Genomic DNA, 11,645 nt, shown 5'->3' with positions numbered 1-11,645 from the left:
TGATCTGAAGAGAAACCAGAGTATAAAAGTGAAGATAATTTTAAATAACATTCTGTCACTAAACATGAAGCCACATGATAAACGATGTCATTTCTTTATCCTGCCAGTCTCCAATTAATCAAGGCCTCATTCAGTATCCACTCTGGGTTTAGCTTCCCAAAATAATTCTTACTGATGTACAAAAAACAGATTCAGTTAAGGCTTTGTTGTGATTGTTATGTGTTGTACTAATGTGCTATTTTTTTCAGGGCTATACAGCTACACCTTCAATTAGTTTAATATTTGTCTTACTTGATAGAAACTAAAAGTTCATCCATCAGTGAAAAGGAAGAGGGGAGAAGGCAAAAATAAAATTGGAACACTTAGCATTGATCAAGATCTGAGTCTAGGAACCTCTGTCCGTTCCCCAGGGAGAGGCCTGTAGGTTGCGAGGTGGGCAGGAGGGGTGGACGTGGGGTAGATGGCCCCTTCTTGTGATCCTGCGCTCCTCTGTGCGGCTGCGGCTCGTCCGAAGAGCTGCGGCTCACTGTGGTGCTGCTGTTGGCTTCACGGCCTCCTGAGATTCCTTCTCCTCCGGATTTCCCAAGAGCCAGCAGGGGATTTCCTTGACCTTCACTTCCGGAGCCTTTCGGATGGTTTTGGAAGCATCTAATCCTCCCTGCTTTCGGTTTTCCTGATAGAACTCTGATAATGGACACTTAGGAATGACCACGCTCATTCTCCGGTGTCCCGAAGGTGAGTAGTTTGGTTTTCCGACTACGAATGTAAGCTACTGGTGACTCAGGATGTGTTCTAAACGTGCAATAAAGCATATTTCTTGGTATTCCCTGCTCATTACATTTTTCTTGAAATCTCTCAGGCCCCCTCCCAAAATAAAAAATGAAGGCACCATCATTTGTTAAGTGTTTTCATTTATTATAGCTGATATTGTTTTTATTGTATCTTTCTTTATACCGGAATTGTGACAAAGGGCAATTAGTTTTACAGAAAGTGAGGAAAGGTAGGAAGGTTGCTTTAATTTTTCCCAAACCTGGCTGGAGGGAAAATGGGCACATCCTTCAAGTTTATGAAACAGGCGTCGAATCTTTATTAAATTGGCCAGCAGCAGCAGGTCATCCCCATTCAGGTACCGGAGAACTGGAATCTCCTCAGGGTTAGGGAGCTTTTCAGCAAAAAGAAAGAGAAGGGAAGCTCAGGGTCCACCTGTGGCAGCGGGGAGGCGGGAGGACGTGAGCGGGCGGCACTAATTTTGGAGCTGGATCCCCTGAGTCTCATTATCTACAAACGGGGGGGGCAGCGGTGTTAATCTCATCTGAAGGAAGAATGAGCCAGAATGCTCTGGAGATTTGAGAGACCACAGCAGGCCTGACCACATAGAATTTGGACACTTTCAAAGGCTTACAATTTATTCAAGTAATGTCTCAGCGTATACTGAGGGGAGCGCCAAGATGCCGCGAGCACGGTCCCTTCGCGGGGCGACGCCCAGTGGGGAGAGCGTGGTCAGTGCTGGGCTGGAGGCTAGGAAGGCCCTGCGCGGGCACCCTTCCTCAGAGAAGGCGGCACCTCAGCCGAGCTTTCAAGTAGGATCCGGACGGCTGAAGCTCCGTTCCTTCTAAACTGTGCCGCTACCTCCAGGAAGCCGGTCCGCATTAACCTTTCCCTGAGCCTCCCTTGGCCTCTGCTCTTCCCCTGCCTCACAGCCTTTGGTGATGCAGGGGGACGTCGCCTCCTTGCAGCGGCAGGAAGGGGAATGGCTCTGTCAGGACAGTCTCACCTCTGTGTGTTTCCCGTGTGTGGATTCAGGACCAGCGGAGGAGGGGCGTTTAGCCTCAGTGGGGTGGGCTAAATGCAAGCTGAACCACTACCTGCTGCGAGCCGAGGGACCACCCACCTGCAAGAGACGCGGAACGCACCGCCTTCCCTCCGGCGTCGGCGTCGGCGTCGGCATCGCAAGGGAGGGAGGGAAGGGGGGAGGGACGGCCGGCCGGGGAGGGAGTGTGAGACGGAGGAGCAACAAAGAATGCACCAGCATTTTTAACTTCCCTTCAATCCCGAATTCCATAGAATCACAGAAAACTTTTTAAGAGAGTAAATCAATAATGGTTCTAGGAAATAGAAAATATTTAGATCAGCAGGAATAATCTTACGGAATTCCTGAATATCAAAAAACAGATGGGACATAGCCATAGAGAGATAAACGACCATAGAGAGATAAACGACCCAATGAAACCACTGACCCAAACACACACATCCTGAGATCAAAGTTAACAGAAGTGAGAAGGAGGAGGGGCCCTGAGGTAAATATTAGAAGGATCAGTTGATCAGTTGGGAGGCAGCCCTTACGTGGGTGGGGGTGTTCCCGTTTTTCAACCCTGGTGCCCCCAGGCTGCACAGGCTGGAGCTGGAAGTCTGGCACTGGGGCTAGCCTTCTACCCCTCAACAGCGCATACCACTTTCCCACAGTCCCCACACACAAACTTCAGTAAGCAGAACATGCAGGAAAGCAGGGATTCTCAAATACAAAATGAACACACAACCAGGAATCACCAAATATCTGAGGAAATTTGAGGCCGTGAGAGAGAGGCCAGATTTACCTGTCAGAGATACCAATACTCAGGGAGACAGTAGCCAGAGGAAGACTCTGGGATATATATGGTAAATATCTTCTGAGGGATTGGAGAAAATTATTGTTGTCAAAGAGAAGCAATAACTAGAGGACTTGGAAATTCTAGGCATATAGAAAAAAAGAGGTGTTAACAATTTTAGAGTGATCATTAAAATAAAACGTATTAAAAGATTAAGTCTATTAGGTTGGGGAAAGCAAAAAATCCAGTTATATACTGTTTGCAAGAGACACATCTAACTTAAAACTGTATAAAAACATCGAAAATCAAAGGATGCAAAAAATGTACCAAGCAAATGCTAACAAAAAAGAAAGCGGGTGTAGCAATTTAACATCATACAGAATAGCATTTGAGGCAAAGGTCACTAGTAGGGACATTGGGAATAATACATATTGATAATATTATAATCTATTTGTCAAAATAAAAAAAAAGAACTTCACTGATTACACTGAGCCCCGTAATGGGCAGAGCTGAAGAGCTAATATGTGCGTGAGGTGGAAGATCAGGCCGGCCCAAGGCAGAAGGCACAAGGTGCCAGGAAGATAGTCAACATCTTGAATTTCCTAATGACAGAGCCTTAAGAGTCAACCTGGGGAAGGCCAGAAGCAGGGAGACTCATTAGGAAGCTCTTATAATGATCTAAACAAGAGATGGACTCGGCCCAAGAGGCAGACAAGAAGGATGATGTATGAGAGGACATGAGAAGGTTTGAGACCAAGGGTTTGAGACGGGAGCTGTATGGGAGGTAGGGTTTAGAGGACCTGCAGGGAACAGATGTGAGGCTGTGACATGGAGAGGGGGAGTACTGCTCCAAAGTGGCCTGAGCACCGAAGGAACTCAGTTGTCATTGTCCACGGTGGAGAAGACTGAGGGTGGGGCAAGCTCTAAGATGTAATTTCGCTAAGTTTTTAATGCCGTCTTAGACACGCAAACAGAGATGCAGGGTTGGAATCCGGCATGTGCAAAGCTAAGAGTTCATGGGAGAGAAGATGAAAGGGTTATCAAGATGAAGGTGGTATTTAAGGACAGGAGACTCCATGAGACCACCCAGGGAGTGATTCACCTAAGGAGATGAAGAAGAGCCCCAGGGAGAGGCCTGGAGCCCCTCAATATGTAGAAAATGGGGAGGTGAAGAGAGTCAGCAAAGAAAAATGAGAAGGAACAGTCCCCGAGGTGGAAGGAAAATCAAGGGAGAGGAGTGTCCTGGAAGCAAGGCAAGAAATGCTTCCAGGAGGAGGAAGTGAATAATTGGCCGGTGCCACTGGGAGGCCACTCTATGTGGCATAAATTAACTATAGTGCATATGAAACGTTATGGAGCAATTAAAAATAAAATAGACAAATATGCTTGGAAATGTAGACATGGAAAAACCCCTAGTACTCCTTAAATGGAAAATGAAAGCAAAGAGAATCCCCCCAACAATACAAGCAATAGGATTCAACTTTTATTTTAAAAAAGATGTGTAGGAATAATTTATAAATACACTGAACAGAGGAATACTAAATTCGGGGTGGTGATTACTTTTGGGAAAGGGGTTAGAAAAGATGAAAGGATGAAAGTGGAATCTCGATTTTTTTCATTTATCTCTATCTCTATATCTATATATATTTCAACATTATTGACATATAATTGACAAAGTCTATATGGAGCTATTGTTTACTGAGTACTTAGTTGGTACCAAGCACCATGCTAAGTAATTAGCATTCGCATTGAATCTTCACAGCAATCTATTTGGTGGGAATCATTATCCTCATCTTATAGAAGAGGGAACTGAAGTTCAAGTTCACCCACTTAGCTAAGTGGCAAAGTTGAGGTATGAAACTGTGTCCCTGTAACCTGAAGACCATGTTCTTAACCACTGCCAGTTACTGAGAATGTATTCGAGGCCATGCCCTGGGTGGGGTAGAGGAATCAGTAAGGCAGAGATTTTGTCCTTCTGGAGCTCACCATCTGGTAGGAAAGGCAGGCCCAAGGGCAAGTAAGGCGGCATGGTCCAGCAAGCGCAGGGACAGAGGTGAGTACATGGATACCCTAGGGAAAGCCATGATGGACCCTGATTGGGCGAAGGGCTAGGAGGTCTGGGAAGTGTCTCCAAGGAGATGGGACTTAATGCTTGGTCTTGAACATGGTTAGAACCCGGGTCTCCTGACTCAGCCCAGGGCTTTCTGCTATAGCACGAAGGAAAAACATACACAATACAAAATCCTAAAACCAAACCCCCAAAGTAGCACTACTTGGGCACAGAGTAAACACAGTAAATGTTAGTTGGATCCACTCTGAACTAAAAGGAACTTCTGAAGAACAAACAAAAAGCTTACCTCAATTCCATATGAAATTTTCATTATGTGTTTTTTTCATTGAATTCCAAAACTCTTAGTGGACAGTAGATTACACACAAGTATAATCTGTCAGTAATAACACTAACAAAAGTCATTTACTCTTATTCTAAATGCTTTGAACTGTTTTCAAAAATGTACCTACCTTCACTTTGGTCCCAACGCTGATTCTTGCCTGTTGGCCCATTGCTAGAAAAGTGATTGAAATCTTGTCTTGTTCTAGGATGCGAATTCCAATGTAATGGTTCAAAGCCAGAAAGACAGGTTTAAATGAAACAAAGGGTGAGGAAGCGACAGAACTGGACCAATTCCAAGCCCTTATTCTGTTGCCAGCTTGATCTGAGTATTGACCTCCCAAGATATTGATGTATACCCTGGGCAGAAAGGAAATTAAAAATTATAAACAGTAACATTATACTTCGACCTTAAATTTAGCCCTGTCACTTGCTAGCCAAGGGGAGCAACAGTTAATGCTAGCCAATAGCATATGAATAGTGCAAAACCTCAGGTAATCGTGGGAATGATAATACTGTGACTGAATTTCATACTAAGTTAAAGTGGTGGATCCAATCCAAGACCTACTGATAAACCAAACTGGGTCCCAAAGACAGAACTGGGATCGTAAAGGGGTCTGGAAAACTGTGTGCTGGGAAGAATGAAGGGGGAGCAGGGAAGGTTTAGTCTAGACAAGAAGACATGCAGGAGAGGCGAGCAGGCTGTACCCGAAGAGGGGAGAAGACCAGTGCTTAGATTTTCCCCAGGACAAAATGAAGACCAGTGGCTCTAAGTCTTGGGGGAGGCCCCATTGGCCTCAGTACAGGACAGCTGTGTTCTAACAGTACCCAGCAATTGGGAGCCAGGAATCCTTCTAGGAGGGCTCTCATCAGGGCCAGGTATGGGCAGGAGAGGCTCAGGGAACATCTCTCAGATGGCTCAGAGTGCCAGTGAAGAAGAGCCTTGTGATGGAGCACAAGGTGGAGCTTAGACTAACGGGGTCTCCCCAGTCTCTTGGTATAGCTGATGCCACATTTTACTACATTACATGCATATTAGGCCCAGCACAGTCTGAGCTCCAGTGGCACTAAGGACTGCCATTCTACTTAGTTATCTCCTCTTCTCTCACCTTCTTCCAACTTGGATCGCCATCGCTTTCTTGAGGAGAGGGAAGAGGTACAGTTCTGGGTATTTAGAAAGTTGGCTGAATTTGATAATAAATTATATTTTTAAAACTAGATGAATTGGCCATGAGGGGCCCTAGAGTAAGATCACATTTTATTTCCCCACTGTTGATTAATGGCAGTAATCTAATACCAAAAGTACAAATGAGAAATTGCGGTGATGATCTTACTGTATGTGGGAGGAGGAAGTTTCCTTTTGTCTTGAAATATGGATGAAAATAATACTTGGCTAAAATTATGTAGATAAATTGTTCATTTAATAAACATTATTTGAGTCTATATCATGTACAGATACATGCTTGTAGTGGCAAAGATTCAGAGTATGCCTTCAAAGAACATGGGGCCAGCAGGGGAGATGAGCTTGCTACACGAAAGGCAGAGGCAGCTAGAAGGGGCACTGAGAGTATGCAGAAGTCACATCAGAGGACCAGGGATCCAACTAGTGGGTCAGGGGACTTCACAGACAGGGCAAATGTCCTAGAAACCAATGGATATCTGGTGACAATTAATACAGTACCAGACCAGATGTAATACAGAATTGTTATTGAACCCTGAAGGATAAATAGAAATTCTCCACTACACATAGGGTTAATGGACTGACTACTGCATTAGACCTGAAAAACACAAATGTCTTAATTTTCTCAAGTACTGGCAGAATGTCCAGACTTTGTCAATTATGAACGGAATTTCTCAAGATGAGATTGTTATTCCTGTAAATAATTTAAAGGGGAATAGTATCTCTTTCTGAAAAGCTCAGGAAGTTGGAAGTGCCTTTGAAGTTAGAACACAAATTTCACTTTCTCAGGCTAAATGAAATAATGCAAAGTCACAGAGTAGATAAGTTCGTAGATCAAAATAAGATCAGGATCTGCTGAGATTTTGTTTGTATGTTATTGTTGGTTGTGGCTCTAGGAATCTTGGAATAGTTATAGATATATCTCAAAACATAACACACACACACACACAAACTATAACAACACAGTGTGGCAGCTATCCATTGTAAATTATTTCCATAGATGAGGTAGTATAACATTAACAGGCATAGGCTCTAGAGAGACCACCTGGATTCATATCACAAATCCCTTGGGTGACCATATAATTTGTTTAGAGACTTTTTTCTAATATTGAAATCACAAAGTTCATATTTTCTTACATCTTATAGAAAGAATATGATGAGCTTTGTTTTACATAGTTGCCTGGGATTCTTCCACTGAGAAGAAATGGGATGACATAAATAAAAATTTTCTCTGAGTTGAACATTACTATCTAAAGATCACTAACTTAAATAATTCTTAAATTATTTTTATTTTTATCATTTGAAAGGAAAAGAAAACTTCCAGCTATAAGATGAATAAATTCTAGGGATTTACATACTGCATAGAGATTATAGTTAATAATACTGTGTGTGTGTGTGTGTGTGTGTGTGTATTTGAAAGTTGCTAAGAGGGTATATCTTAAATGTTCTCAACACAGAAAAGAAGTGATAATTATGTGACATAATGGTGTTAGCTAATGCAACGTGATAATCATTTTGCAATATGTAAGTGTATCAAATCAACACATTTTATGCCTTTAACTTACACAATGTTATATATCAATTATAAAGTTGGGAAAAATAAAAGAAAAAGTAAAATTTCACAACCACCTCCCCCCAAAATGGCAGCAGGAGAAACCTAGAAGCCTACCAGACATTTCCATTGGGATGATAGCATGAACTTCTGCCAGAAGAATCTAGCAATGCCAGGATCGCAGGGTCAGTTGGCATGTCTTCTTGGACTATACAAGTGAAACCACTTACTTTGTTGGGCACTCGGATGATGGCTAGGTTTCCAGATGGGTAGCTGAGATCAGATAAGGTCATTTGAGTTGTTCTAATGTCCTTCTGGGAATAAATTCAATTTATGAGAGAGACTTTGAAACCATTCTGGAATGAGAGCTACTGTTATTACAAAAAGAATTTTATGTTTTTTATGGGATCAAAATATTTTTACAAGATGCAAAAAGTCTCAACAAAATACTAGCAAATGGAATCTAGCAACATATAAAAAAAACATATATACAATGACAACGTGGAGTTATCCCAAGAATGCAAGGTTGGCTTGACATCTAAAAATCAATCAATGAAATATATTGATAGAATAAAGCGCAAAAAAATGATAATCTCAATATATACAGAAAAAGCATTTGACAAAATCCAGTACCTTTTCATGATAAACAACTCAATGAACTAGGAATAAAAGGGAAACTCCTCAACCTGATGTGTTTAACAAAAACCCACAGCTGACATCATACTTAATGGTGAAAGACTGAGTGATTTCCCCCTAAGATTAGGAACAAAATGAAAATGTCTACTATCCCCACTTCTATTCAACATTGCACTGAAGGGTCTAACTAGGGAAATTTTATGAAAGAAGAAGAAACGAAAGCCATCCAGATTGGAAATGAATGATGTGAAACTATCCTACTCTTGTATATAGAAAATCCTAAGGAATCCACAAAACAATATATTAGAACTAACAAATGAGTTCCGCAGGATTGTAGGCTACAAGACCGATGTACAAAAATTAAATTGTACTTTTATATACTAGCAGTGAACATTCTGAAAATGTAATTAAGAAGATAATTCCATTTACAATAGCATCAAAATGAGTAAAGTCTACTGAGGATAATTTACTGTTAATACTCAGTCCCATCCAAGCTGATCAGTGAAGCCCAGAGGAAAAGTAAACACAAGATTGAGTCATTTTGAAAAGCAGCCAAAGCTTTCAGGAGAATTAAGAATTAAAGCCAGGGCATGAAATGATAACTAATAATAAAATTTGGGGGGCGTTATGGAAAATTTATTGATGTAAATAAGACAAAACCTACACTTTTTCTCATAGGGCCTGAACAAAAACTTCATATACTTCCTATGCCATGAAAGTCATTTTTCTGGTTGATTATTGGGGTTTGACTAAACTTTTAGGAAACTATAAGTAAACATGATTTTCTCCTATAAAAGTGGGACCTTCATTCACCAAAAAGCTCTCCTTATTTCATAGTTTTTTTGTTTTTTTTACTTTCCTTGATGTATTAAATGGCCTTTATGTCCAAATAGCAAATGGCTTGGCCACCAGGCAGAAGTTCAAGTGATGAATAACTTAGTGTTCCATAAAATGGATATCGAATTTTTGTATTAAAAAATAATGTGCTGCTCATGGATGTGTAAACTGGTACACATTTTCTGGGGGACAAAATCTATCAAAGCTTTAAAATGTCTGTAATTTCTTAGCCAGAGTTTCTACCCCTAGACATTCAATTCAAGGAAGTAAGTGATAAGTATGCAACAAAGTCTGCACAAACCTGTTCGTTTAGCTGTTGTATATACGGCAAAAAATTGTGAAACCGCCTTTGTGGTTAGGCTAAATGAATTATAGTACATCCCTATAATGAAATACCCTGTGGTTATAAAAATGGTGGTGTATTTCTATCTTTATTGTGTATGATATACTCATAACATTACTATTTAATATTATTATACAAAGAGGGCAAGTTGAAAGATATGAATAATGAGTTAAATTAATTTTTAAAGAATTATATATATATGCTCATAGAAAAAAGGAAAGATATATTAAAAAGATGTTAATAGCTTTTCTCTGGGTGGTAGGATTTGGGGCAATATCTGTTTTTTCTCTATAGTTTTCTATATATTTTTTCTCTTTTTCTGTGAAGAAATAAAGCTAATAAAAACAACTTGTTGAAAGGATACAATATTTGTGTTGTTCCATCTGGAAATGAAGTCAGAAACTTGCTTCCATGTTTGTAGTGCTTCTCTAAGAGCTCGTTCCTCATGATCTATGTATATAGCACAGAAAATGAAAGGACCCTTAACTGTTAATTGTTCCAGATACAACGCATTAATTATGATAATAATAGGCATTCCTTGCTTGCTAGACAGTGATAAAAACCATTTATTTTTTTAAATATTTTATTTATTTATTTGACAGAGAGAGACACAGCGAGAGAGGGAACACAGCGAGAGAGGGAACACAGCAGGGGGAGTGGGAGAGGGAGAAGCAGGCTTCCCGCTGAGCAGGGAGCCCGACGCGGGGCTCGATCCCAGGACTTTGGGATCATGACCTGAGCCGGAGGCAACCGCTTAACTAACTGAGCCACCCAGGCACCCCCAGTAACATTTCTAGTTAAAGATTCTTTTTATTCCTAATCCTGTATTGTAGTAAAATAGATTCAAGAATTTCTAGGGCTAAACAATGAAACCACTGAAATATTCATGTAAATGTTGCCATTTATTTTGGAAGATAACACATTTTTTTCATTTTAAAAATTATGAAATATGAAATACATTCAGAAAAGTGCTAAAACATGCTGTTTTGTTAATGAGTAATTATAAAGTGAACACCCATTGTTATCGCCATCTGGGTCAAGAAATAGAACAATGCCAATACTCGAGGAGCCCCTCTGTGTGTCTATCTCAAAGTCGATACCTTTCTTTCCTAGACATAACCACTATTCTGATTTCATAGTCATTGCTTTGCACTTTTATAATTTCTAAACAATATAGCTTTAATTTTTTCTCATTTTGAATTTTACCTAAGTAGAAACATGAAGAAAATATCTTTAATATTTTGTTTCTTTCTGTTAATATTATGTATGTGAGTTTCATGCATGTTCCAGTTTGTAGCTGTGGTCCACTAACTTTCATTTGTGTATAGTATTTCATGGTATGAATTTATCACTATTTATTTAATAGATATTTGGGTCATTCCCAGTTTTTGACTATTGTAAACAATGATACCACAAACATTCTTATGCAAGTATGCTGGTACCCAGTTCCTCCTGGATATTATGACCATTTGAAAAAAATGGGCTCAAAACACCCTTGAGCACTTCTCAAAGGAGAAATCTCAGTCAATAAATGAAAAGGTGCTCAACATCATTAGTAACCTGGGAAAGGAAAATTAAAACCGCAATTAGAGATCAGTACATACCTATCATACTGGCAAAGAAAATGTGACATCTGATAGTACTAACTATTGGAAAGGATGCAGAACAACAGTCACCATTGTCTGCCTCTAGTGGATCAATGTAATTTGGTCCAAAAACTTGGAAATCATTTTGGCTTCATCTAGTAAAGTGAAGACAGGTATATCTTGGGACTCAGCCATTCTATCTCTGGGTATAATATGTGAGAGAAGGGCAAATAATATAGCTTAACTTCAGACTTGGATTAATTAAGTTTACTTGCTGAAATTTCTAGGATAGCCAGAAAAATGATAGAAGCAGAGAATATAACTTCCAAGCTTTTAGAGGTAGAAGAAAAAATAGCATGACATATTTTAAATACTCCCCCAAAAGACAAGAAAGGATAAAGGAAAAGAAAAACACATAACAGGGAACAAATAGAAAATATCAAGGAATGTCAGTAATTATATGTAAATAGACTAAATACTCCAGTTAATAGGCAAAGAATGTCAGATTAGTTCTTTTTTTAAGGAAAAATCCCAACC

At 40.1% G+C, this 11,645-nt stretch overlaps 1 protein-coding gene across 1 annotated transcript in view; it reads right to left on the bottom strand.

Moving 5' to 3' along the window:
- Positions 1-893: 893 nt before the first annotated feature.
- Positions 894-11,645, bottom strand: part of ERICH6 (glutamate rich 6) — a 29,320-nt gene continuing 18,568 nt past the window's right edge. Inside the window, exons 11-14 of the mRNA XM_025866933.2 lie at positions 9,887-9,972; positions 7,824-7,979; positions 5,106-5,334; positions 894-1,162 (exon numbers count right to left, since the gene is read on the bottom strand). Coding sequence (XP_025722718.2) covers positions 899-1,162; positions 5,106-5,334; positions 7,824-7,979; positions 9,887-9,972 — 735 coding nt within the window. The 3' untranslated portion in view covers positions 894-898. The remainder of the gene's footprint in view (positions 1,163-5,105; positions 5,335-7,823; positions 7,980-9,886; positions 9,973-11,645) is intronic.

Source organism: Callorhinus ursinus, unplaced genomic scaffold (genome assembly GCF_003265705.2).
Source record: "Callorhinus ursinus isolate GAN/ISIS: 27379988/994484 unplaced genomic scaffold, GSC_fseal_2.0 scaffold1, whole genome shotgun sequence".
NCBI lineage: Eukaryota > Metazoa > Chordata > Mammalia > Carnivora > Otariidae > Callorhinus > Callorhinus ursinus.
This window is presented reverse-complemented; position numbering and strand designations above follow the sequence as displayed.